Here is a 27,918-nt window from a genome sequence, read left to right on the forward strand (position 1 = left end):
ATAGATTTAAAAATAAGAAATAGAAGAAGTATGTGGTAAAATTCAATTCCAATTCTTTCTTTAGGAAAAAAAATCCTTGGGATAGAAAGGAGCTCCCTAAATCTGCTCCCAGTCTGGCGTTTGGTGCTCATCCGATGTCAAACTCAGTGAAGAAACCTAACCCATTTAAAACCCCTTTAGTTAGAAAATTTAAACAAGACAAGAACTATCACCGCGGCTTTAAGTTTTTATGTTCATCAAACATATGCATGCTGTTATGCACTGAATGTCTATGCCCCCCCACCCAAATTCATGTGTTGAAGCCCTAAGCCCCAAAGCGATGGTATTTGAGGCAGGGCCTTTGGAGGTAAGGTGGTATGAGATCACAAAGGTGGGGCCCTCATGATGGGATTTGTGCCCTTCTAAGAAGAGGCACTGGAGGGCTTGAGCTCTCTCTCTGCCCTGTGAAGACACAGCGAGAAGGCAGCCACCTGCCAACCAGGACCCAACCACCCTGGCCGGAACCCTGATCTGAGACTCCGAGCCTCCAGAACAGTGAGAAGATCAGTTTTGTTGTCTAAGCCACTCATTCTATGGCATTTCGATACAGCAGCCCAAGCTGACAAAGACACATCGTGCACATTGGTTTATGGAGGAGATCACCATGTCAGTTATGGGACAATGCGCTTTACCTCTGCTGTCCATCCTGCTTCTGTGATGAGGCACCAGCCGTAGGTTTGTTGTCGGGGTGAGGGGTTGCCTTCCACAAGTGCACACTCTTCCCACGTCCTCATGCTTCCAAAGTAGTACCTTGTCACTGTGGTCAGGGCAATATTCAGCACTGATACACTGTGATTCCGTAAGCACATCTTCTTATGAGTTTGAATGCATTGCTCCATGATCTTCTTGCTTGCAGCAGGAAGCTTTTCTGATTCCTAATCGTTTGTATGTGACCTTTTTCTTCCTGCAAGCCATTAGATTTTGATTTTGTGCCCAGTGTTCTGGTTTTTCTCAATGATATGCATTTGTTTTGACCAACTTTTTTCTTTTTTGGGGAAAAAAACCATTTTGTTTGGAAATAATTTCAAAATTACAGAAAAGTTGTAGGAGTGAGAACAGTACATAGAGCATCTGAATATCCTTTACCCAGATTCACCTATTGTAAACAATTCACCCTCACTTTTGCGTTATTGTGTTATGTATTCTCTGTCTCTCTCCCATATGTGTATGTGTGTGTGATGTTATTTGAGAATTGCATAAATGTACCTTTACCCTTAAATACTTCAATGTGTATTTCCTAAGAAAATATTTTCTTACATAATCCCCTTACAGTTATCAACTTTTAATAGTGATACAATTCTGTTAATCTATCATCCATGTTCAAATTTCGTCAAATGACCCAATAACAAACAAAAATATGTACAGAGAGATAGCTCTAGATATATCTTATTGGTTCTGTTTCTCTGTTTCTCTAATGCTCAACCCAGTTTAAAAATGGGCAAGAGACCTGAACAGACACCTCACCAAAGATGATATAGAGATGGCAAATAAGCATATGAAAAGCTGCTCAGTATCATACGTCACTAAGGAAGTGCAAATGAAAACAACAATGAGATACCAACAGGTACATATAGAATGGCTAGAATCCAAAACACTGAGAACACCAAATGCTGGCGAGGATGAGGAGCAACAGGAACTCTCACTCATTGCTGGTGGGGATGCAAAATGGTACAGCCACTTTGGAAGACAGTTTGGCATGTGTTTTAACAAAATTAAACATGCTCTTACCATGTAATCTAGAAATCGTGCCCCTTGGTATTTATCCAAATAAATATGTCCAAATGAAATTTCATGAATATTTCATATCCACATGAAAACCTACACACGAATATTTATAGCAGCTTTTTTCATGAGTACTGAAACTTGAAAGCAATCGAGATGTCCTTCAACTGGTAAATATATAAACAAACTGTGTGCATCCATATAATGGAATATTATTCAGAAATTTAAAAATGAGCTGTAAAACGACATGGAGGAATCTTGAAAGCACATTGCTAAGTGAAAGGAGCCAATGTGAAAAGGCTACCATATGATTTCAACTATATGATTTCAACTATATGACACTCTAGAAAAGGTGAAACTGTGGAGACAGTAAAAAGATCAGTGGTTGCTGAGATTTGGGGGGGCGGTTCTAGTTATGGAGAGAGGTGCAAATAGGTGGAGCATGGGAGATTTTTAGGGCAGTAAAACTAATCATGATACTGTAATGGTGGATACAATTTTGTCAAAACTCGGGGAATGTAGGACACGAAAAGTGCATCCTGGTGTAAACTATGGACTTTAATAATAATCATAATGTATCCATATTAGTGCATCAGTTGTAACGAATATACCCCAGTAATATAAGATGTAAATATAGGGAAAACTGTCTGCAGATGGGGTAATGGATCTTTCACACATTTATTTCTTCTGCTTCCCAGACGTCTATTTTGTTTCTTCCCAATGTCTTTACTGCCTAATTCATTTATTTCCACGTTTTACTGTTAAAGTAGTGGGATACTCCACTTTGCACTATGCGATCTAAACTTCTTGCAACAATACACTTAAGAGGGTGTTTCCTCTTAGTTTCCCCCCACCACGTTCACTCTCTGGGCTTCAGCTCACCTCCGCCTCAAAGCCTCCGGCGTCTGACGCCAGGGTGGTCAGACGGGCTGTCGCCGGGTCCGGACACCCATCCTCGCAGCCCGCCTGCCTACCCGAGCAGAGGAGGCGGTGGGAGCTCCCGGCCAGATGCGCCGCGGAGCCCTCTGGGAAATGTAGTTCTAGAGAGAGCAGCGGTACGGGAAATGTAGTTCTGCGCGGACACTTGCGCGGCCCTGCGGCGTCAGCGTCGCGACCCGGGGGAGAGGTCAGGTGTTGGGGGGCGGCGTCCGCGTTTGCTGGGGTCCCGCTGTGGGCCCGCAGCACAGCCGTGCGGCCGAGTGAGGAGGCCAATGAGGGTCGGAACCGGGGGTTCTTGGGGTGAGTGGCCGAGGACTGCGGAGATTGGGTGATTCGGGCCTTGGGATCGCAGGTCGTGGGCCTGGAGTGTGACAGCTGCGTCGGGCGCCGTGCGGGCTTGGGGAGGCGAGTACCGGGGCTGCGGGGGTGGGTGATTGGGGCGAGCTGGCGTGGGGAAGGGGTTTTAAGTGATTGCGGACGTGCGAGGGCCGGTGTGTGGGGATCCGTGGGTCCGCAGACAGTGACTGGACAGCTGTAGTGATAAATGATGTGGGGTGCGCAGCACTGGTGCTTGGAAGGTTACCTGAGTCGGTCTGAAGGCGTCAGTGATGCGGCACCTGGACCTGGGGTGCCTTCCGGAGGTCGGTGACGGCGGCCTGTGTGGAGAGCAGAAACTAGGTGCCTGCTGGGGTCGGCAGAGGGCGACGAACTTGCTGTTTGGAGGAACCATGACGTTTAATGTTTGTGGGGTGAATGATTGGGGTTCTGTATGGTTTGGGGATGGCTGGGGTTTGTGAGAGTTCTGTCAATGGGGAGGCCGGATCTCATTGCTGGAGGGAGAATTTTTCTCAGTAGCTTATTACTGTGCCGTAGGGACGAGTGGGTTGGGGGCCCTGTGGGGGTCAGTGATGGGGCAGGGGAGTGCGGTGTGTGTAAATTATAGGCTCGTGGAGGAAGCTTATCTTATCCCTGGTCGGGGAACTAAGATCCCACATGCCGTGAGGCAACTAAGCCCACACGCCACAACTAGAGGGAGAAAACTGACACGCGCCACACCTGGAGAGAAGCCCAAGCGCCACAGTGAAAGATCCCGCGTGCTGCAACTAAGACCTGACGCAGCCAAATAATAATAATAATAATAATAATAATAATAATAATAATAATAATAATAATAACAGGGCTTCCCTGGTGGCTCAGTGGTTGAGGGTCTGCCTGCTAGTGCAGGGGACACAGGTTCGAGCCCTGGTCTGGGAGGATCCCACATGCCGCGGAGCAACTGGGCCCGTGAGCCACAACTACTGAGCCTGCGCGTCTGGAGCCTGTGCTCCGCGACAAGAGAGGCTGCGATAATGAGAGGCCCGCGCACCGCGACGAAGAGTGGCCCCTGCCTGCCGCAACTAGAGAAAGCCCTCGCACAGAAACGGAGACCCAACACAGCCAAAAATAAATAAATAAACAAATAAAATAAAATAAAATAATAACAAACAAATAAATAAATAATTTTTACAAAAACATGAGGAAGCCTGTGGAGGTGGATGATTTTGAGAGTCGGTGATGGGAGTTGTTGGTGTACGAGGTAGGGCTGTGGGAGGGCCGGGATGGGCCACGTGGGTCTGAGTGGGAGTCGCAGGGCTGGTTGGGGGCAGCCTTGGTGGAGTAAGTGTTGAGGGCCTTAGGAATGTTTGCCCAGGCGGTGGGATTGAGTGAGGGGTCTTTGAGGGTAATGATTGGGTGGCCTCGAATCAGTGATTGGAGACATGGGACACCTGGATATCGCATGTTGGTTGGTCGGGGGGCTAGTGAATGGACTATGGAGAAAGGGGTGAGGGGAGCCTGTGGGCGTGAATCATTGAAGGGCCTCGGCAGCTCATGTTTAAGGACACCTTCTGGGAGTCGATGGCTGGGGGACCTGGGGAGGTAATAATGCATGGCAGGGGCTCAGGGTGAGGGGTTAGGTATCATTTGGGGGTTAGTGACTGACACTGATTGGGTGGCCTCTGATAGGCCAAAACAACAGGTCTATGAGTATATTTACTGGTCTGAAAAAAAATATGTATATAAAAATATGTCTTCACTATATAGCATTAAAGCCAGTTCACAAAGTTAGAAAGACTATAAGATCACGTTTTTGTTTCTACCACCCTTGGAGAAACTACTTACCTTGAAGTAGCGGGATTATGGGTAATTGTTTCTTTATTTAGCTTACATGTATATTCTGATTTCTCTATAATCATATCATGCAATAATAAGAACACTAACTAGCATTTATAAAATGTTTGTGTGCCAGTCTCAGTTCTAAGCTTTTTACACATATTAACTAATTTAGAACACCCAAGAACATTATGAGGTTAAAATGAACTCTGTTGTATTTTGAGGAGAAACTGATGCAAATTATTCACTTAATGAATTGTTGGATTCAATTTCCTCTTTTATTCATGCCTTTAAAAGTGAAATTGATGTTCTCCTTTCCCATTTGCTATGTGTTACACACACGCACACATTCTTTGTCTCTCTCCCTCACTTACTTACTTTCAGAGAGAATGATGGAATAATGCCCAGTTTTCCAGGCCACCCACCCTTGTGAAGAAAATCACATTCTTCCGACCTTCCAGAGTGCTGTGCTGTGGAAGCTTGTGTGAGACAAGGGTTCTGGAATTCAGAGGCAGCCTTTCAGAGACCATGCACACTTGCACTCACCCCTCCCTCCACCCACATGCAGTCCTGTGTTTGGACCGTGCTTCTTCTCTTGTTCCCACGTAAGGATAGGCCAGGCCAGAGGGCCCGAATCCTCTCCAGCACAGAAAGAAGGGAATGTGGGCCCCTTCAAGCTTAAGAATTGATGGGGACTCCAAGGCAAAGACAAGATTCTGAGGTACACATTCAAGCTCCAGAAACCCTTCTCATAATCATTCTGTTTCCACTTCTTATCTTAAGGGTCCTTAGTAGGCACTTTCGTGTCCATATCACCTTTAATTCTTATAAGCATCCCATGTGGTCTGTGTTTCCATCACCATTTAAAACAAAACAAAACACACCAGGCTCAGTGAAGTGAAGTGCCTTGCTTAAAGTCACATGGCCAGCAAGAGACAAAGCTCAGAAGGAACCTTATTTGTTTTACTCCATATCTCATGTTCTTTGCCTGAAACACATTCACTCCCAAGCACCTAATTAAATGTTTTGTACCAAGGGGTCTTGAGATATTTGTAGAGGACCTGTTAAGTCTCACAGATGATCATGGAATTCACAGGGCTTTTTGGAGTTTTTGCAGAGCTCTTGGGTTAAACACTGCTACTGGGACCTCCCTGGTGGTGCAGTGGTTAAGAATCCGCCTGCCAGTGCAGGGGACACGGGTTCGAGCCCTGGTCCAGGAAGATCCCACAGGCTGTGGAGCAACTAAGCCCATGTGCCACAACTACTGAGCCCGCATGCCACAACTACTGAAGCCGACGCGCCTAGAGCCCATGCTCTGCAACAAGAGAAGCCACCGCAATGAGAAGCCCGTGCACCACAACGAAGAGTAGCCGCCGCTCGACGCAACTAGAGAAAGCCTGCTCTCAGCAACGAAGACCCGACGCAGCCAAAAATTAAAAAAAAAAAAAAAAAAAGCCCTGCCATTAATGCTGTGGGGTACCCTCTGCATACTCCAGTCCTTGTTAGCTCTGCTTAGAGTCTATAGAAAACCCAGTCCAGGCTTTAAATGAAGGTCAGTTTCCAGCAAGATAGGGAGATTTAGATGCTAAAGAATATGCCTCAACGAAAGAGAATTTAATTTGCTACTGATTCAACAGATTCCAGTTTCCATGAACTAATCGGCTTATGTGAGATGGAGGACGCCCAGGATCAAGGATTCATCCTTGGTGAAGAAACCTGACGAGAGCCCTCTAACTTCAGCGTTATAACAGAGTCCAGAAGATTCACATGTTAGGGCAGAGCCTAGATTTGCTGGCCCTTTCCCAAGAGTAGCAAAAAATGACCAAGTCCCAGGTGAGTAACTTATTTATTTATTCCTCAATTGTGGTTTCATACAATTCACCCATTTAAAGTGAACAATTTAATATTTTTTAGTAAGTTTAGAGGGTTCTGCAATCATCTACTTGTGCAACCACAGTCTAATTTATTTTCTTTGATATATTTATTTATTTATTTTTCGGCTGCGTTGGGTCTTCGTTGCTGCGCACAGGCTTCCTCTAGTTGCAGCGAGCGGGGGCTACTCTTCATTGCGGTGCGTGGGCTTCTCATTGTGGTGGCTTCTCTTGTTGGGGAGCACGGGCTCTAGGCACACAGGCTTCAGTAGTTTTGGCACGCTGGCTCAGTAGTTGTGGCTCACGGGCTCTAGAGCGCAGGCTCAGTAGTTGTGGCACACAGGCTTAGTTGCCCTGCAGCATGTGGGATCTTCCCAGACCAGGGATCGAACCCGTGTCCCCTGCATTGGCAGGCGGATTCTTAACCACTGCTCCACCAGGGAAGTCCCTGTCATGTGTCTTTTATTCTTTGGCTGATTTAAAGATTTTCTCTTTATCTTTGGTTTTCAGCAGTTTGGCTGTGATGGGCCTTGCTGTGGTTTTCTTTATGTGTATCCTGCATGGGATACTCTGAGCTTCTTGTGTCTGTGGAATGGTGTTTTTCATCAAATTTGGAACATTTTCAGCCATTATTTGCTCAAATATTTTTTCTGCCCTATTTTCTTTCCTCTTTTATGATCCTCCAATTACAGGTATTTAAGACTTTTTGATATTGTCCTACAGGTCACTGATGCTCTACAATTTTTTTCCAATTTTTTATACTTTAGATTGTGTAGTTTTTATTAACCAGTTTTCAAGGTCATGAATCCTTTTCTTTATAATGTCAAATCTGCTGATAAGTCCATTCAATAAATATTTTATATCAGCTATTTTTCATTCTAGAGTTCCCATTTGGTTCTTTAAAAAAAATCATTTCCGGGCTTCCCTGGTGGCGCAGTGGTTGAGAGTCCGCCTGCCGATACAGGGTACACAGTTTCGATCCCTGGTCCGGGAAGATCCCACATGCCGTGGAGCAACTAAGCCCGTGCATCACAGCTACTGAGCCGGGACTCTAGAAGCCCACGTGCCACAACTACTGAAGCCCGCACACCTAGAGCCCAAGCTCCGCAACAAGAGAAGCCACCACAATGAGAAGCCTGCACACCGCAACGAAGAGTAGCCCCCGCTCGCCACAACTAGAGAAAGCGCACGTGCAGAAACGAAGACCCAACGCAGCCAAATAAATAAATAAATAAATAAATAAATAAATAAATAAATAAATAATGCTTTCATTTATAAGTAACAGAAAACCTAAATAATACTAGCTTTAATAATAAGGCCATTTAATTTTCTCCTATAAGACACCTGGAAGTAGACAGCCCTGGGCTGACACAGCACTTCACTGGTGTCATAAGAGATTTACGGCTATTTCTAGGGTTCCACTCTGCTGTACTTCACAAGATGGTTTTCTGTGCTCACACATATTGCCTCATGGCTCAAGATGGTTGCTGCAGCTCCAAGTCTAACATCTGTATTAAAAGCAGCCAGGATGGTCTTCCCTGGTGGCGCAGTGGTTGAGAGTCTGCCTGCCGATGCAGGGGACACAGGTTCGTGCCCCGGTCCGGGAAGATCCCACATGCCGCGGAGCGGCTGGGCCCGTGAGCCATGGCTGCTGAGCCTGCGCGTCTGGAGCCTGTGCTCCGCGACGGGAGAGGCCACAGCAGTGAGAGGCCCGCGTACCGCAAAAAAAAAAAAAAAACCTAACAAGGATATTATAAGAAAGGAAAATGACAGGCGAATTCAATAGATGCAGAAATCCTAAACAAAATATTAACATCAAGCAAATATTAGCAATATGTAAAAATGGTTAATACATCATGACCAAGTAGCATTTATCCCAGGAATGCAAATTTTAATGAATACTTGAAGACCAATCAGTGTAATTCACGTTAACAAAAGGGAAAAATTATCTCCGTATATGCAAAAAATTTTTGACAAATTCAAATGGGAACAGTTTGAGGGATTGGGGAAAAGTTTACCTCTTGATTGGGGTGTTAGAGACAGGTGTATATTTATCATAGCTCATTAAACTATACAACATGCATTTTATTGTGTGTAAGTTGTGCCTCAGTGATAGACCTTCAGCCCCAACACAACTCACTCTCTTACTGGATTGAAGTGCACAGTCCCTATACTATTTTCCTGAAATAGGAAAGGAGTAATCCTCTCTGATCTAAGACAGTATCATCTGGAGGGACTGTACGTTTCTTATTTATACAACATTAAACATAAAAGACAGCTAGTTGTGCAAAAAAATCAGGAAAATGTAACTGATGACCAAAAGAAAAAATGGTCAATAGAAACAGACCTACAGATGATTCAGATACTGGACTTGTCAGATGAGGACCTTGAAGTAACTATGATGAATAAGTAGAAGATAGAGGAAAAAGTAGACATAATGAATGGAAAGATATAGAACTGTAACAAACTGTATTAAAAATGGGTATTCTGGGGCTTCCCTGGTGGTGCAGTGGTTAAGAATCCACCTGCCAATGCAGGAGACATGGGTTCAAGCCCTGGTCCGGGAAGATCCCACATGCTGTGGAGCAACTAAGCCTGCAAGCCACAACTACTGAGCCTGCGTGCCACAACTACTGAAGCCCATGCACCTAGAGCCTGTGCTCCGCAACAAGAGAAGCCACCACAATGAGAAGCCTGCGCAGTGCAACAAAGAGTAGCCCCCGCTCGCCACAAGTAGAGAAAGCCCGCGTGCAGCAATGAAGACCCAACGCAGCCAAAAATAAATTTAAAAAAATGTTTAATGGGTATTGTAAAAGTAAACATACGATGAGGTTATGAACTCATTGAATGGAGTTGGCAGCAGAAGAGACTAGGGTTGATGGGTTTGAAGTCAGCTCAACTGAAACATCTGTTAAGAAAATTAAAAAGAAGCCAAGAGTGGGAGAGAATATTCACAAGTCACATATCTAAGAAAGAACTTATATCCAAAATACATAGAGAACTCTCAAAACGTACAAATAGGGACACAACAACCCAAGTTTTAAATGGGCAAAATAGTTGAACACTTCAAAGAAAATAAGTAGATGTTAAATAAGCACATGAAAATATGATCAACATCATTAATTATTAGGGAATTAATACCACAATGAGATATCACTACACATCTATTAGGTTAACAACAAACAAATGTAAAAAGAACTGACACTGTTAAGCACTGGTGTGGATGTGGAACCACTGGAGCGCATACATTGCTGGTGGGAATGCAAGACAATGCATTCTGGAAAGCAATTTGGCAGTTCTTTAAAGTTACACGTACATTTACCATATTGCCAATTTATGCCCAAGAGAAAGGAAAACATTTTCACGTAAAAACTTGCATTGCAGGGCTTCCCTGGTGGCGCAGTGGTTGAGAGTCTGCCTGCTGATGCAGGGGACATGGGTTCGTGCCCCAGTCTGAGAAGATCCCACATGCCGCGGAGCGGCTGGGCCTGTGAGCCATGGCCGCTGAGCCTGTGCGTCCGGAGTCTGTGCTCCGCAACGGGAGAGGCCACAACAGTGAGAGGCCCATGTACCGCAAGAAAAAAAAAAAAAGAAAAAAAAAAGGAAAAACTTTCATTGCAATGTTCATAGCACGTTTTACATATTCACCAAAGACTGGATACAACCCACATGCCCAGCTGGAGGGTGGATAAATGTACTATAACAAACAGATCGATGCACTGTAGCACCCACACTGGGATGCTGCTCAGCAACACAGGGGAGCAGGCTATGGAACCACCTGGCCACAGAGCTTGGTCTCACGCCTTACGCTGGGTGAGAGAAGCCAGACTCAAATGCTGCCTACTGTGTGACTGATTCCACTTACCCGACATCCTGGGAATGGCATTGATTATACAGAGAGAGAACAGATCAGTCATAACCAGGGTTTGGAGGTGAGGAAGGAATGGGTGACTTCAAAGGGGTAGCAGGAAAGAATTTGAGGAGGATGATGGCAGCGTTTGTGTCTTGGTTGTGGTGGTTACATGACTATGCGTTTGTCAATATGCTCAGCACTTAACATCAACAATGGTGAATTTTCCATATGCATATTTAAGATAAATAAAAGTAAACTTTAAAAGTCTGCCTGGTCATTTTTTTTTTTTTTTTTTTTTTTTGCGGTTCGCGGGCCTCTCACTGCTGTGGCCTCTCCCGTTGCGGAGCACAGGCTCCGGACGCGCAGGCTCAGCGGCCACGGCTCACGGGCCCAGCCGCTCCGTGGCGTGTGGGATCCTCCCGGACCGGGGCACGAACCCGTGTCCCCTGCATCGGCAGGCGGACTCTCAACCACTGCGCCACCAGGGAAGCCCTGCCTGGTCATTTTTATAGTCTCTTTTTGCTTATTTACTTTTGTGATTCCCTAATTTATTTATTTAAACATTTCATCTAATCCTTTTATAGTCTGTATCTGATCATTCTAATATCTGATGTATTTTGGGCCTAAATCTGTTGCTTATCATTTGGGTGATCTTTTCCTTCATAATGGCTTCGTTTCCATGTGGGTTTGGTGATCTTTGTGAGCTGTCAATAATATGTGTTTAATTTTAAGCTGGAGGAATCCTGACTGAATGAATTGGGGAACATTGTCTTCCAGAGGCAACTTGCCTTTGATTCTGCTAAAGTCCAGGGGGAGCTACCTACTGCCTGGGACCCTTCCTGCCCCCTTTTGGAATCCTGGTTTATTGTGTGAATCTAAGGTTCAGCAATTTTAGTACCGGCTCGAAGCCCAGTGTTCTGGTTTTGAAACTGATATCATCATTTATATTGAAGGAAAATGCTTTTTCCAATTGCTTAACGTTCACCTGACTCCAAGATCTGAGAAGAGCGCTCCACCAAACTTACAAGACTCCCTTTCCTATAAGCCACTTTATTAACATTATTTTTACTTGAGAAATAAAATATTGCCTGCCATATCAGTAAATAAGTGATGTCATAGTCAATAGCAATTGCAGCCCTCCAAAGGTGAGCTGGTGAGCCCTGAAGGAACTCAGGAAGGAAGCAAAGAATACCTGCCATCTAGCAGCATCAGACTACAGCCACTCCCATTGGTGAGCCCTGAGGAACGAAGAGTCCACCTGCCAAAATAAATAAAACAAATAATAAATAAATATACTTATCCAGTTAGACCCTTTATGACCGTTCCCTTAATTCTTACCACAAAAATGGGACAAAGAAATTCTGCTATGCAGTTGATAAGCTGGTAATCGTATAACAGTTTCATAAAGTTGGATGATGAATTGGTCAGGAGCACTACGACTATGCAGGTGTGTCAAGGTCATTGATTTGACCTCGCTCTTGGTTGGGTTCGATCTCTTCGGGGCAACAGCAGATGCCCACCTCCCACCCCTGTGCAGTGATGTATCGCCTGACTTTGTGTTGGCCACAAATATCCAGTCACAAATTAGCCTCTTTACCTTACTTGCCAAAGAGGAGATATTGTTCTATAGTATGTGAAGAGCTGCAGGACAACAGCCTCTGAATTAGAATTTAAAGTATGTTTTCTTCCTCTATATGGCAAGGCATGTGAATACACTCATTTTCCCTTGAAACGGCAATGTAAGTCAACAGGAAGCAAGAAATACATTTATACTTTTGTTCCACTTGCCTGGTTCTCTACAGTTTGAGCTGTAGTAGAATTATTCTAAAATCAGCTTTTGATATAATATTGTTTTAAATTTTAGTAATTCATATTGAACAGCACTAATAATAGAACCGGTTAGAACCATGTGCCAGTTTCCTGCTAGAGGGATCATCCCTAGGGTTTAGTGATCACTAATCCCTCCTTCATGATATCCTTCTTCTTAAGTGACATCAAAGAGATAGAGAAGAAAATCTGCGAAACAAAGAACGTGGGACCTCCGGAGGGCGAGAAAAACCCTCAGTTCCAAAAAAGTTCCGGAAGATGAGAGGTGGCTTTCTGAAGACGAAATGTAAACCCAGAGGGAATTTTTTCCCCAGGGCACTCAGGTGAGAACAACCTGGGGCGCAGGTGGGCACAGGTGGGCGAGGTGTCACACGTGCTTTGCTCACTCATTGTCAGAGTCAGAGCCAAAGTCACTTTGTCCTGAGTTAAACTGCTTTTTCCGTGCTGTGAACATTTCCTATAAAATGCTTTTCATGTTTGAAATTTCCATTTTGTATCCGTCTCCCATCCTCCTGGACGTTCTCCAGTGTGACGTGAGCAAGCTCTCGGGCACCGACGCCAGCCTTTCCTGCCCTTGGCCTCTCCAAGTTGGCATCTGGCCATGAGGGAGGCTCGGCACTTCCCAGCCCCGAGCCCCGTGGGACTGACATATAAGCAGTGACATCTGTTCCGATGGAGGGGAGGGTCAGGGTCAGAAAGCAGGAGACGACTGGGGGGGGCCCGAAGGGGAATGGCCAGGGCTCCCTGGCTGCCTGGACACTGACCCTGCCTCAGCTGAAGTTCCCACATGCCACCAGCCCAGGGTCTGCTCGTCCCCACGTCGAGCTCCCTGTGGCTCCAGGATTTTCTGGCGGGTGCTTCCTCCCCTCCTGCTTCTCCCCAGCACCAGATTTAAGAGCGGACAGTACCACAATTGCAGCAGATGGGCTGCAGGTCCCACCTCACTTCCTGCCCCTACTTTTCACTGAAGTGTGGGAGAAGGAGAAGAGCTGCTGCTGAAATGCAGGAGCTGGTACCCTGAGCCTGACTCTCCTGGGGGCCACTAGCCTGTCTACGTCAAACAGCACGTCTATATGCATCTAATCACATCCACAAGAGCTTACCGTCCAGACCTTGCTCTGTGTGCTCACGTTCTAAACGTTCTTAAGAAACGAGTCTGTGTTGAAGCCCCAGTGAGGGCTGACACTGAACGGGCAGGAGGAACCCGGCTGCAGGGCCGACTGCTACCCAAGCCCGAGGCTGTAGGGCTACATGACAGCCAGCACCAGGGCGGGGGTCGGGGTGGCTGCTGGTCCCTTGAGAGGGTCAGAACCGCCTCCTCATCCACGGGACTGCCGTGGGCTGTCAGGGGACCTCTGGCTGGGCAGGGGGCCCTGCTGCTGAGGCCTCCTGGGCCCCCAGGGGCAAGTGTCCTCCTGCCAGGGATGCCCGTGGGCTTGCCACTCAGCCCCAGCTGTGCTCGCTGAGGCAGAGGCTGAAGGCCACGGGCAAGCCACAGGAGGCAGTGACTGTGGCACTGCCTGCACTGCTTCTCCCTCGGGGAAGCAGCTCAGCACAGGGGTCACGAGATGGCTGCCCCTGCTGGCGCCCGCCACCAGCCCCGGCTGCACTCCGGGGTTGAAGAAGGGAATGGAGTCCCTGCCGTCTGCTCGCACAGGCTTGGGGGGCTGGGAGGCAAGGGCCTCCTGTCCCTTTGCCTCTGCTATCGCGGAGCAGGGCCTCCAGTGCGTGGTCTGGGCGTTCACAGCGATTCAGCTCGGGCTCCAGGTGGGCGTGGCCCCCAACCTGCAGTGGGTTAGAAGTCGGAAGACGAGCCCTCACAGTGAGACCTGCAGGCTGTGGTCGCCACACGTGAAGGACTGGAGGCCAGCACTAGCCCACGAAGCTGCCACCGCCAGTCCCTCTAGCACACACGCGGGGGCCCCGCGTGCAACATCTTGCGGACCCCACCCCCCGTGCCATCTCTCCCACCCCGAGCCGTGCGCCGAGTCTGGAGAGGCTTCCCCTTCTTGCCCAGCCCCAGCGCAGTGCTGAGACCCTCAGGCTGCAGCTCCCGTGAAACGAGAGCAGAAGGGCCATTTAGACGCCTCAGAACGAGGGTGAGGACTCAGCTTGTGGCTTCACAGCTTGTTTACACCCCCCTTCCACTGTTCAGACCGGTGCTGGAGAAAGACCACAGGGTCACAGGTAGGTACGGGAGCAAAGGGGGCAAAAGAGACCCCAGGCTGCCAGGATACAATCCTTTGTTCTCTTAGGGAGGAAGTAGGGCCCAGAGAGGCAGTGACTGGTTGAGGACCGCAGAGCAAAGACCACAGAAAAACATCTCTGAGGGGTGTGGCCACCCTGTCGGGCAGCTGTGCTGCGCTGACCCTGCCCTCATGTCAGTCTTGTGTGTTCCCTGCTTCAGCCAACTCCTCTCCAAGGGAGGCTGGTTCCTATCGGGCGAATGGGATTCATCAATCTCAATATGGAGGCTGGTGTGCTCGTTGCTACTGAGGTATCATTAGAGCTAGGCCGTTTTAATGGACAGAGCTAGGAAATAGACACACATAACTCCGTATATGTGACCATTATGAATCCCTGCTCTAACTAATTGTAATCTAACCCCTTGCAACTGCTCTCCCCTTCCCTCCTCAGTGTCTGTATCTCCTTTCTCCAGTGGGGAAAACCGTAGGTCCCAATACTACTAATCACTGCTTAGTTATTTAATCATGTATTCAGTTACATAATACAAAAATAATTCTAGAATTCTACACCATACTACTGCAAAAAACAACCTACTAGTAGCTTTCAGAATTCTTTGCAGTTATTTCTGTCTTTGGCCTAAGCACATATAACAAAAGTATTGTATTGATATTTCAATCTACTTGGACTGGTTCTTTTTTCTCCTGTGTGACTGTACTATTCATTTGAAACACAGTGAAGTCCATGCCCTTATCTTCGTATTCAATTTTAAATGTTTTAAGCCCAACCTTGTTTATTTTGTTTTATTATTGGATATATAAAAAGTTCCCTAGTCACAGCTGTCCAAAATGTATACTCAGATGAGTTACTCTTCCTCTTATCTTTCCACTATTTCAAACCAGACTCATCACTGGCTAATAGAGCTCGCCTCTCTGACACCCCTGTCCCCATCCTGTGAGCCCAAGGAATCTCATCACAAACAGCCAGGTTTCTGTCACTGAGCTTACCGACCACCCACTTAAATGCCAGCCCGTGGGAATGCAGCACTTCTTTCCCAAGAACATAATTAAAAGTAAAATTAAAGCAGAAATAAATAAGAGCACTGATTTCAGTGTTCCTGGGAGGTCGCTGCTCCTGCCTTCTCTGTGCAGGGATCCCTTGGCATCCCGGTCCTCGGGGCTCTTCGGGGATAAACCCGGGTCTGCATGGGGGTGGCCTGGGGCAGAGCGGCTGCCAGATCGACAGCAGTACATGAGCGAGGCTGAACAACACTGAAAGCCTAGTGGGTTTAGCAAAACTTTAAAATCTGGCTCACAGAGAATATTTTCTTTCCCTTTATCAATGCTCAGCTAGTGCCTTCTGGGTTCCATCCTCCGCAGGTGCGCTACGTAGAGACCGGTTTCAGCTTAGTAACTGACCGCTCACGTTTTCCATTGGCCAGGGCGCCCACGGCCCACTGGCGCAAGACGCCATTGGCTAAAATTCTTGTCCGTTTGTTGGCCAATTCCGCGCCTCTGTGTTGCCGGGAGACAGCATCCTGCCCAGCAACGGGAGGCGGACAATTGCCGTCGGCCTAGGTGCTGAGGTTGGCTGGGGCCGTTCCCGCTGCGGAGGCGGCTCCCCTGCCGCGCTTGGCTCAGTCCCCGTCCCGGGTCCCAAGGGGTGGAGAGCTGGCGGCGCGGAGGGCGGAGGATCTGCAGGGTCCGCCGTGTGGGCGCCCCGGGGGCGGCTTCGGGCTGGCACCTGGGCCCCGCAGCGGGGGTCCGCCGTTGTCCCGGGCTCGGGGCGGCAGCCCTTCCCCGCGCTGACGCCGCACCGCGAGGGTCCGTGCAGCAGGGCTCGGGCTGAGGCGGGTGCCGGCCTGCATGGCCCCTCCCCCGGGCCCCAGCAGAGTCTGTTGCCCACTTCCTTAAAGATAGGAATCCTCCCGCCACTTCCCTGGCCCCTCGGAGTTTCCAGGGTCTTTTGTACTTCCGGCCACCTATGATGGAAATTCCTGTGTCAGGCCAAGTCCGTTCCAGGGTAGCTTCCTTACCCTGCCTGATCTAACAGATGGGTCATTTGTCTTCTTGGCTTTGTTTTTCCTGTTATTTTGTGATTTTTGCCCCATTTTCTTCCTCAGCTTGCAATTGATATGTAGGAACATATGCCACCAAATTAAAAATTTTCACTGATGTATATTTAAATTTTATTTATTATTATTCTCACCTACAAATTTTTTAAATATATTGTCTCTCCATTCATGGTATAGCAAATTGGCATATTTTCGTTTCTGGAGGGCATTTGACACAATTTGTACATTTTTTCTTACAGGAATTGATTTACTTATTTCTAAATTTTTCTCACCTATATTTCATCACCTATTGTCACTTAAAGAAAAGCTTCTGTGCTTCTTGTAGGATGGCTGGGCTTTTCTCAGAGACTGGGTAGGCCTGGGCTAGAGGAGGTTCGAGGTGGGAAGTGGCATGTGTACATTCCCAAAACGGCTTTTATAAAAAGAATAGTTAAGAATCACTAGTAGAAGTGGAATATACATCAGTAATTCTTGAACTCAGTGAAATACCATTTACCTGTGGCTTCCCTTTAAGACTAAGGAGTCTGTGTTGCCATGGTATCTGGAATTTATCTGAATCCTGTGTTGCCTGGTTTTGTAGTCTCTGGATTCTCCCTCAGTGTCTCTGGTCACTCGGAGTTTCTTGTTTTCCTTAACTCTTGGACATTCACAGGAATTTCTCTGGAATGGGGACACTTTCCTCTCTGTTACAGCAGTATTTTCCCAGTACTTTCCTGATTCTGTTTTAACAGTTAGATCAATGTTTTCCTGATTTGGGTTACTTCTGTGATTTTATCTCATTTTCCACCTCAATTTATAATTAGATTTGGGATACAAATGACAAAGTATACGCTTGTAAGTAAATATTATATTCATTAGAATACTAAACCACCCTGACAGTAAACAGGTAACAATCTTTTTAATGGTTCCATTAAAATTAAACAGAATCTCTTCAACTAAAACTTCCTAGCTATCCTCAAATAATGTTAAAAACCATCCCATCCAAATATGAATTGCCTTAAAATGTATGTTTTTTTATAAAAATATTTATTTACTTGGCTGCACTGGGTCTTCGTTGCGGAATGCGAGATCTTCGTTGCAGCATGTGGGATCTTTAGTTGCGGCATGCAGGATCTAGTTCCCTGACCAGGGATCCAACCCAGGCCCCCTGCATTAGGAAGCGTGGAATCTTAACCACTGGACCACCAGGGAAGTCCCAAAATGTATGTATGTATTTTTTTTTTTTTTTTTTTGCGGTACGCAGGCCTCTCACTGTTGTGGCCTCTCCCATTGTGGAGCACAGGCTCCGGATACGCAGGCTCAGCGGCCATGGCTCACAGGCCCAGCCGCTCCGCGGCATGTGGGATCTTCCCGGACCGGGGCACGAACCCGTGTCCCCTGCATCGGCAGGCGGACTCTCAACCACTGCGCCACCAGGGAAGTCCTGTATGTATTATTAATAGTAAGATTTTGGTAAGTCAGTGATGTTGGTGAATGTTAAAGCTTGGTGTATTTGGGAAATTGGCTCCTGAAAAATGTGTTTTCATTGAATTGATCAGAGATAACATATTGTGTTCACTAGTTATGATGGGAGTGGCCTTCTAGAGCAGACGACTGCACTAATACAATAAGCATCTCTGCAGAATAAGGAGGCGATCTTTAGATTATCTTTAAAACTGGAACTCTTCCTTGGAGGGAGGGTGCATTACTCATAGAGTGGGAGCTCTCCTGCCTCAGCTCTGAGCACTAGAGTAGGTATTTCCTACCTGTCTGGCATTTCCTACCTTGCTTAAGGCCATGTCTGACCTCAAGTGCAGTTGACCATTCTTGAGGCCAACTCTTACCCTCCCCACTCTAGGGTCACACAGCCTCAGGACCATCCAGGAGTCTTTGCTGTCTTGGGTGCCCCCGAGGCCTCTGTTCCCACTGCCTGTGTTGCGGTTGCTGTGTGCACATGGCTTGGCCTCTCCCATAAAGTCACAGGCTCTGTGGGGAACAATGGCATCTTGTCCACTGTCCTGCCTTCCTGGTAGAACAGCTTCCTGATGACCACTTATGGGGAGTGTCTTCTGTAAAAGCAGCATTTGGCTTGTTTTCTCAAATGAATAATTCCTTGGTGGGGATGATGCATAGAGGTAAACTCAACCACTGATTTTACCAGGGTGGTGGGACCTACATACAACATCTGATGTTGATGGCCTATGATTCTTTGTGAGATTATAGCCACGCTGAAACCACCCTGTGGGTAAACATGGAGTTGGCTATGACCCCTGGTCTCAGTGACAAAGAGTAGACAAAGATAAATGTCTCCTTCCTCGAGGTGTCTCCGATTTCTTTCTGTCTTCCAGATTCTCTCATTAAACTTTTCCTCAGAAGGGAAAGTATTTTTTCTCAGTCACCCCTCTCACTTTGCAAGTCTTATACATGAGTGAATTTTAATTTCTCCCTTTATAGCCTTCAAAATAACTTAGTTTTCATCCTGCAGTATTTTTTTTTTTTACTTTCTTAGACTGTCAGATATTAATCACCTGAGGCATGGTTTCCTCGGCCCAGTCTAATCTAATCTAGGTATCGGCATCCAGTTGCCTCATGTTGTAGAAATGACCAGTTAGTGACGGGATGGCTCTGCCTTTGTGTGTGTTTGGCCCACATCTGCAAGAGCCACTGCTTCCTTTCAGACAGCGTGCGTTTCCCATCCATGCTGAATGCGTTTAGATATTCTCCAATGGCCTTAAGCCAAGCAGTGTGCGAATTTACTAATGAAACACCAGATTCATTAGTATGTAAATTATGGGTTCATTTTTACACCCAACTGTAAGTTGGCTTATAAATTCATAAGCTTAATTCTGTTTTTGAAAGCTATTATTTTTTTGTCAAGAAAGTTAAAAGCTCTTACAGTTTGTCAGGTTTTTTTTTTCTACTTCTGTGTTGACTTATAAGTGATACACAGATACTGAACTTAGGTTAAACCTACAATTTGTTGAATTTTACATATGTATATACCCATGAAAATATTTTTAAAAAAAAATTTTATTGGGGTATAGTTGCTTTACAATGTTCTGTTAGTTTCTGCTGTACAACGAAGTGAATCAACTATATGTACACATATATCCCCTCCCTCTTGGGCCTCCCTCCCACCCCCCCATCCCCCCCAGCTAGGTCACCAACTGAGTTCCCTGTGCTATACAGCAGGTTCCCACTAGCTATCTATTTTACACATGGTAGTGTATATATGTCAATCCTCATCTCCCAATTTGTCCCACCCTCCCCTTCCCCACCGTGTCCACATTGTCTATGTCTACGTCCCTATTCCTTCCCTGGAAATAAGTTCATCTGTATCATTTTTCTAGATTCTACATATATGTGTTAATATACAATATTTGTTTTTCTCTTTCTGACTTACTTCACTCTGTACGACAGACTCTAGGTCCATCCATGTCTCTACAAATGACCCAATTTCGTTCCTTTTTATGGCTGAGTAATATTCCATTGTATATATGTACGACATCTTCTTTATCCATTCATCTGTCAATGGACACTTAGGTTGGTTCCATGTCCTGGCTACTGTAAATAGAGCTGCAGTGAACATTGTGGTACATGACTCTTTTTGAATTATGGTTTTCTCAGCGTATATGCCCAGTAGTGGGACTGCTGGGTCATATGGTAATTCTATTTTTAGTTTTTTAAGGAACCTCCATACTGTTCTCCATAGTGGCTGTATCAATTTACATTCCCACCAACAGTGCAAGAGGGTTCCCTTTTCTCCACAACCTCTGCAGCATTTATTGTTTGCTCTTCATTTTCTAGTTGCCTAAGGTGGTATCTTAATGATTTTGGATCTTTGTTCTTTTCTAATATATTCATTCAATACTATAAATTTCCTTCTAAGCACTGCTTTCACCGCATCTCACAAATTTTTTGTTGTTGTTGTTAATTTTTATATCAGGTTCAGCAGCTGAGAAACAGCATACTTTTATATATATGTAATATATATATTTAATTGGGGTATAGTTGCTTTACAATGTTGTGTTAGTTTCTGCTGTACAGCGAAGCAAATCAGCTATATGTAGACACATATCTCCTCTTTTAAGTTGTACTTTCATTTTCATTTAATTTGAAATATTTAAAAATTTCTCTTGAGAGAGTTCTTCTTTGACCTATTTGTTATTTAGAAATTGTTTTGCTTGTTATTTAGAATTGTGTTGTTTAATCTCCAAGTGTTTGGGGGATTTTCCAACTATCTGTTGGAAAATTTCTAGTTTAATTCCACTGTGGTCTGAGAACATATTTTGTATGATTTACTTTCTTTTAAATGTGTTCGACTGTTTTATTGCCTAGAATGTGGCATATCTTGGTGAATGTTCCAGACAAACTTGAGAAGAATGTGATTTCTGCCCTGATTGGATGATGTAGTCTGTAAATGTCTACTAAGTCCAGTTGATTGATGATGCTGTTCAGTTCAACTATGTCCTTCCTGGATCTGCCCATTACTGATATGCAGTGTTGAAATCTCCAAATATAATACTGGATTAATCTATTTGTCCTTGCAGTTCTATCAGTTTTTCCCTCACATATTTTGATGCTGTGTTGTTAGTGTATATACGTTAAGGATTGCTATATCTTCTTGGAGCTTTGAATCCTTTAGCAGCGTGTAATGCCTCTCATTATCTCTGATAATTTGCCTTGCTCTGAAGTCTGCTTTGTCTGAAATTTATGTAACTTCTCTCACTTCCTTTTGATTAGTGTTAGCATAGTATAACTTTCTCCATTCGTTTACCATTAATATATCTGTGTCTTTATATTGAAAGGTTTCTTGTAGTTGACATAGAGTCAGGTCTTGGGTTTTTCTGGTTTTCTGTACTGCTTCATGGTTTTTTGTTTGTTTTGTTTTGTTTTTAATTCACAAGGACAGTCTCTGTCTTTTAATTGATGTAGTTAGACCATTAACAAAGTGATTATTGATATAGTTAGGCAAATATCTACCATATTTGTTACTGTTTTCTATGCATCACCCTTATTTTTTCCTCACTTATCATATTCTTTTCTGCTTTATTGATTGATTGATTGATTGATTGATTGATTGGTACGCGGGCCTCTCACTGTTGTGGCCTCTCCTGTTGCGGAGCACAGGCTCCGGACACACAGGCTCAGGGGCCATGGCTCATGGGCCCAGCCGCTCCGCGGCATGTAGGATCCTCCCAAACCGGGGCACGAACCGAAGTCCCCTGCATCGGCAGGCAGACCCTCAACCACTGCGCCACCAGGGAAGCCCCTGCCTTTTTTATTTTAATAGAGCATTTTATAAGATTCCATTTTTCTCCTCTCTTAGCATATCAATTATACTTAAAAAATTTTTTTTGTAATGGTTGCCCTATAGTTTGCAACAACCATTTACAACTAATCCAAGTTCATTTTCAAATAACACTGTACTGCTTCATGGTAACACAAGAATCTTATAACAGAATATTCCCAATTCCTTCTTCCTAGCTCTTATTACAGCTATAATTACTGACTACATTGTTGCTCTTATTTTGAACAAAATGTTACCTCTTTGAAGAATAGAAAAATAAAGGTTTTTGTTTCACCTTCACTTATTCCTTCTCTAACTCTTCATGTAGATCAGAGTTTCTAACCTTTATCCTTTTCTTTCTCTCTAAAGAATTTGTTTTAACATTTCTTGCAAGGCAGGATGACTGGCAACAAATTCTCTCAATTTTTGTTTGTCTGAAAAAGTCTTTATTTCTCCTTCACTTTTGAAGAAATAACCTTGCAGGGTATGGAATTCTAGTTCGGTGGTTTTTTTTTTCTTTCAACACTTTAAATATTTCACTCCACTCTCTTCTTCCTTGTGTGGTTTTTGAAGAGAAACCTGATGTAATTCTTATGCTGATCCTCAGTAGGTGAGGTGTTTTTGGTTTTTGTATTTTTTCCTCTTACTCACCTGAGGATTTTCTCTTATTGTTCTGTTTTCTGCATATATGATACATCTAGTTGTAATTTTTTTGGTACTTATCCTGCTTGGTGTTCTTTGAGATTCCTGTGGTTTGGTGTCATTATTTTGGAAAATTCTTGGCCATTATTATTTCAAATGTTTTTTTTTGTTTTTTTCTCTTTTTCCTCTTGTTGGTATTCCCTTTACATGTTAGTCCATCAAAATTCTTTGATATTCTCTTTCATTTAAAACTTCTTTTCTCTTTGCATTTCTGCATTGGAAGTTTCTGTTGGCATATTTTTTCAAGCTCACTGATTCTCTCCTTGGATGTGTACAGTCTGTTGATGAGCCCATCAAAGGCATTCTTGATTTCTGTTAATGTTTTTTATCTCCAGCACTTCATTTTGATTCTTCCTTAGAATTTCCATTTCTCTGTTTATATTACCCATTTGTTATTGCATGTTGTCCACTTTTTCCATGAGGTCCCTTATAATTCCAAAATCTCTGCCATGTGTGAGCCCGATTCTGATGCTTACTCTCTTCAAACTGTGTTTTTGTCTTTTAGTCTTCCTTGTAGACTTCTGGTTGAAAGTGGAACATGATGCATTGAGTAAAAGGAATTGAGGTAAATAGGCTTTTAGTGTGAGGTTTCATGCTTATCTGGCTAGGAGGTAGGTTGCTTATTGTCTACTATAGGTGTAGGTGATGATAGAGGCTAAAATTTCCTCTTTGGTGTATTTGTTTTTGTCTCCCCTGTTGTCCTTGGGTTTCCCTAGAGACTACTTCCTTTTTTTTTTTTTGCAGTTACGCGGGCTTCTCACTGTTGTGGCCTCTCCCGTTGCAGAGCACAGGCTCCAGACGCGCAGGCTCAGCGGCCATGGCTCACGGGCCCAGCCGCTGCGCGGCATGTGGGATCTTCCCGGACTGGGGCATGAACCCATGTCCCCTGCATCGGCAGGCAGACTCTCAACCACTGTGCCACCAGGGAAGCCCAAGAGACTACTTCTTAAGTAAGGTCTGAGCTCTGCAGTTCTTGCAGCTGTAACCCCCTCTTATTATACAACGTCCCTATTGGTGTATTGTTAATGTGTGGGGCTGGGGAAGCAGTCTATCCACTTATGATTAGGTCTCAGTATTTATTTAGTCTGTACTCCTGGGCTGTGACCTTTACAGTGCTTCTCAGATTGTTCTATTCCAAGCTCCCCCACCTCAGGTGAGACAGGAAGGCTAGAGAAGACTGGAGTTGGGTATTGCCCTTCCCATGTGTGGCAGGCAGGCTGGAGGAGGCTGAAGTTGGGTTCTCTCCTTCCCCTCTGTCAGGTAGGCTCCAATAAAACCCCAGTAGGTTAGGTTCTGGTGGAATAGTTTCCCTTGAGGGCAGACTTTTGTGAAGAAGAACAGAATACTCTGGGTATATTCAAAATGTTTACTTTTCTCCTGCCCCTACCAGGAGCACAAGGGGGTGTTTGGTTGCTGGGAGTAAAATTAACAAAAGTGTGAGGACCCCTCTAAGACTGGCACCCCCTGGAGTTTTTAACTTTCAATCTTGTCCACACTGAGCCTCTGGCCATCTTCCAATTAAGGTGTAAGTTTTAATATCCTGGTACTGGCTCCAGTAGTGGCTTCTGCTCTGGTAAGTTTTGATTCCCTGTATTTGTCTGTCTCTACAATTTTGGGGTCAATTATCTGCTAGATCTGAGAAGAGCTGTTGATTTCCAGCTTCTTCAGCTTTTTTCTTGTTGTGAGGCTGGGAGAGATAACTTGAAGCTCCTTACACCTTGGACTGGAATCTGGGAGTCAAGTTTTTTGTTTTTATAGGATATGGGTGAGCATGACAAGTTTGCCTGCAGGTCAGATTGCCAGCTACAGCTGTTGAATCAGTGCTGGATGAGGGGGCAAAAAGATCACTGGCTGCCCCATGAACTCCCTGTACCCGCAGGGTCTAAGGGTCACCCTGCTCCAAATCACCAATGTTGTTGCTCTCTCTTCACTGCTACACAATCAGTGTATTCAGAAGTTACAACTTTACCTTTTCAACAATTAACCCAAATTCATGCCCAGACTTTTCACATGAAGGTGTGGATTGGGACAAAGGCATTTTTCCAAAAATTTCAGAGACTCACTGTATCTCCCACTTTGCCCTATGTGGACCAGTGAAAGGGAAATCAGAAAGCAGTGTACCCAGCCAAGTGATTATTATTCTCATGATTCAAGACTATGTCACTGCAACAAGAAAATTCAGCTGAACGAACCAGAATTAAATTTTATTTTCATCCCTTATGATTCTTTCTGGAGAGCCACCTGCCAGGGATAACACTCAGGCTTGCCTGTTGTTGCTCGAGGGTGAAACAAGGAAGCACCATGCCCAGGAATGGTCAAGGTGGAGACCTAAATTTTTAAAATAGTCTGTATAATCTCACATATCTCCCTACCACTTTTTCTTGAACATTATCCAGGAATCAGGCAAATGGAGATGATCCCTATTTAGGAACAGCAGAGTTCGGTAACTGGGGTAGGCAGAATAGTGGCCTCCAACTATGTCCACTTCCTATTCTCTGGAACGTATATGGCAAAAGTGACTCTTCATACGTGATTAAATTATGAACCTTTAAATAGTGAGAGTACTCTGGATTATCCAGGTGGGTACAATTTAATCACAAGGATCCTTATAAGCGAAAGATGGAGGTACTAGACAGTAACAGAGATACAGCATGGTGAGAAAGACTCAGCGGGGCACTGCTGGCTTTGAAGATGGATGAAGAGGCCATGAGCCAAGGAATGCTGGAAAAGACTAGGAAACGGATTCTCCCCGAGAGCCTTCAGAAGGAATCCATTCTGCCAGTACATTGATTTTAGCCCAATGAGACCCATTTTGGACTTCTAACCTCCAGAACTGTTAAATTTGTGTTGTTTTAAGCCACTAATTTGCAGTAATTAGTTACAGCAGTAATGGGAAATTAATACAGTAACCAAACAGCCCAACTCAGGTGAGTACAACAGGAAATGATGGAGTTTGGCAGGTCCCTTGATTACCTTGACTGTAAGTCATTGTTGTATAGACTTTGTTACAAAAGATGGACCACTGTTAGGGGGCAAATGGGCCAATCAAAAACATGATGAGAGCTTAGTTTCGTTTCATTTCAAGGGCCAAGTCACTGTGTCCAGAATTAGCTGATCAGGTGAAAGAACACGTTCTGAAAACGTGTCAGCAGTGGTGAGACATCACTGGTAGCCCTGAGAAGGGGTCAAAGGACAGATACAGTTTTCCAGGAGTAGGGAGATCAACGCCCCCAAGTAATGGGTCCTCCTTTAACACAAAACCAAGGGGCCAACATTTGGCAGGAGGTACCAGGCTCCCTCAGTAGACTAGGCATAAGGTTTGCCACCTCCAAGTTACCTGCTGGCTTCTATATCAGGAGCGTAATATCCTCCACTTCTGCCAGTCCATGATGGGGGATACATTGGAATTTCCATTGTGATGACTACTGCAGGTGGTAGTCAGTGATCAGGGAGAGGCAGGCTTGATAGCTTAATTCTGTTTGTTTTCATCAAAGATGGGCATCTATGCGACTGACCTAGACAGTCTGATAGGCAGCCACAATTTGTTTTTACAGTCTGCAGCCCCAAAGAGTAATGTCTTTAATCTGTCAGTCAGCACTCTTCAAATTGACAGACCAGACAGCTAGACCACTGGTGGCAATTCAAGGGCCAAAAGATCAGAGTGAGTGTTGGCCAGAGCTATGAGAACGGCCTTCAGTTCTGTCCACTGAGGAGACTATGTCTGCTCTCGTATCTACATACCTGGAGAGCCACTGCGGCCTGCTGGACACCGAAGCCAAACCATGAGTGAGTTAAGCCCAGCCTTTAAGGGAACCTCTGTGAAGCAAGGACCCTACTGACCCAGTGAATGTGCCTGAGGTGATGGGGAGGGGCAGAGAGGATAAGGTTTCAACCAGAGAGTAGCTGCCAGTTCTTGTAAAGCTGAGCTGCTGCTGGGGCTACACCAGCTGTGATCCCGAGAACAGGGCTTCCATTTGAACAGAAAGGCCTGATTAGCCAGGCACCTACTGTCCCCAACACCCAAAGAGTCTGCTAGGGTGCTGTGATTCGCTTCTTTTCCCCCTAAACCAAATTTCTTCAGAGGAATTTTAAATTCTGGCCTTTCCTGTGTCCTGAATCTGAGACGGACAGGAGAGATGCGCTTTTTTAAGACTAAGTTGAAATGGGCCTTTGGCCTGAGTTGGCTCAATGTCCCCGAGGTCTGGAAGCCTGTCACCCAAGAAGCCTGGGCTGTTCCTTCGGCTCAACGTCATCCTGGTTCAGCCGCAGGTCGGCCTTGTGTAGACTAACACAGGCCCTCCAAAAACTCCTGATGCCAGGCTAGGCCCTGGTTCTGAGAGCAAATGCAGTAACCTCAGTCCCCCACGAAACAATACTGAAAAACAGTCTCAGAGAAAGAATCGATACATTTTTTTATCTTAAGAGAAAAAGGTAAAAATTACAAATGATGTCGTTTAAGTTACACAAAGGAGTACAGAGCGAAAGATGTCTTCCTCACTCCCTTGACTTCTGCTCTCTCTCACGAGGCAGCCACTGCTATTTTCTGTCCTTTCACATTATTTTTATGAGCGCACGAACACATCTGTCCTTTCTACTTCCATCTCGAGGTCCCCGTCGGTCAGGCATGACCTCGTTGCTCTGAGCCGCGCAGCCCGGGGCCGCACGGCGCCCCCCAGCGACTCGGCATCTGGCCGACCCGCACCTCCACTCCCACGCGCCCGGCACGGACGACCCCAGGGCATCCTCCCCGGGCACACACACCGCAACGCCGCTAGACCCCAGGAGGCGGAATCGCTGAGCCACGGAAACGCGCGTTTAAAACCGAAAGACAGCACCCCCCACAAGAGGTGCAGACCAGCAACCGAGATGCTCGCGCTCTCCAGAGCTCTCCCAGGGCACTACCAACTTTCCGATCGCGGGGAAATTGGCACCCGAAAGCTTCGACTTGCGTTTACCTCGTCATCTGTAAGGTGGACCGTCCCTTTGCATATCTAAACGCCCTCTGCACTTCCAACGCCGCTTTGGGAATTTGCTTCGGGGCCCAACGCCCAAATCACTCCGTCCCTTTTGCCCCGACTTAACATGGCGCTGACCGCAGCTACTTCCGAGATTCTGGAACACCAAATCGTCCCGGCCAGCATTAAAGAGGGCGTCCAGGCCCGCAGCCTCCAGTCTGCGCACGCTCTGCTCGCCTCCACGCGTCCACTCTCGAAGGCAGTCCGCCAGGTTCCGCTCTAGCCGCCGCGCTCGGTGGTTGCCACCGCCCGCCAATCGCAGGGCCCGGACG

General features: G+C 45.7%; 1 protein-coding gene across 1 annotated transcript; it reads right to left on the reverse strand.

The window, feature by feature from the left end:
• Nucleotides 1–27,842, reverse strand: LOC308626800 (uncharacterized protein). Its single transcript, XM_081252262.1, has 4 exons — nt 27,587–27,842; nt 11,768–11,833; nt 3,284–3,356; nt 1–3,061 (listed from the first exon to the last, which is right to left on the reverse strand). The coding sequence occupies exons 2-4, from the start codon at nt 11,772–11,774 to the stop codon at nt 2,635–2,637; spliced, it is 507 nt and encodes a 168-aa protein (XP_081108388.1). The 5' UTR covers nt 11,775–11,833; nt 27,587–27,842; the 3' UTR covers nt 1–2,634.
• Nucleotides 27,843–27,918: the final 76 nt, after the last annotated feature.

This window comes from Mesoplodon bidens, assembly GCF_964165515.1.
Source record: "Mesoplodon bidens genome assembly, chromosome: 13".
In the NCBI taxonomy this organism is placed as follows: Eukaryota; Metazoa; Chordata; class Mammalia; order Artiodactyla; family Ziphiidae; genus Mesoplodon; species Mesoplodon bidens.

Excerpts from the sequence above, each read along its gene's own strand:
- LOC308626800 (XM_081252262.1), bottom strand. Across the intron at positions 3,062-3,283 it reads ACGCCTTCAGACCGACTCAG|GCCCACGACCTGCGATCCCA; the intron begins GTAACCTTCCAA and ends GTCACACTCCAG.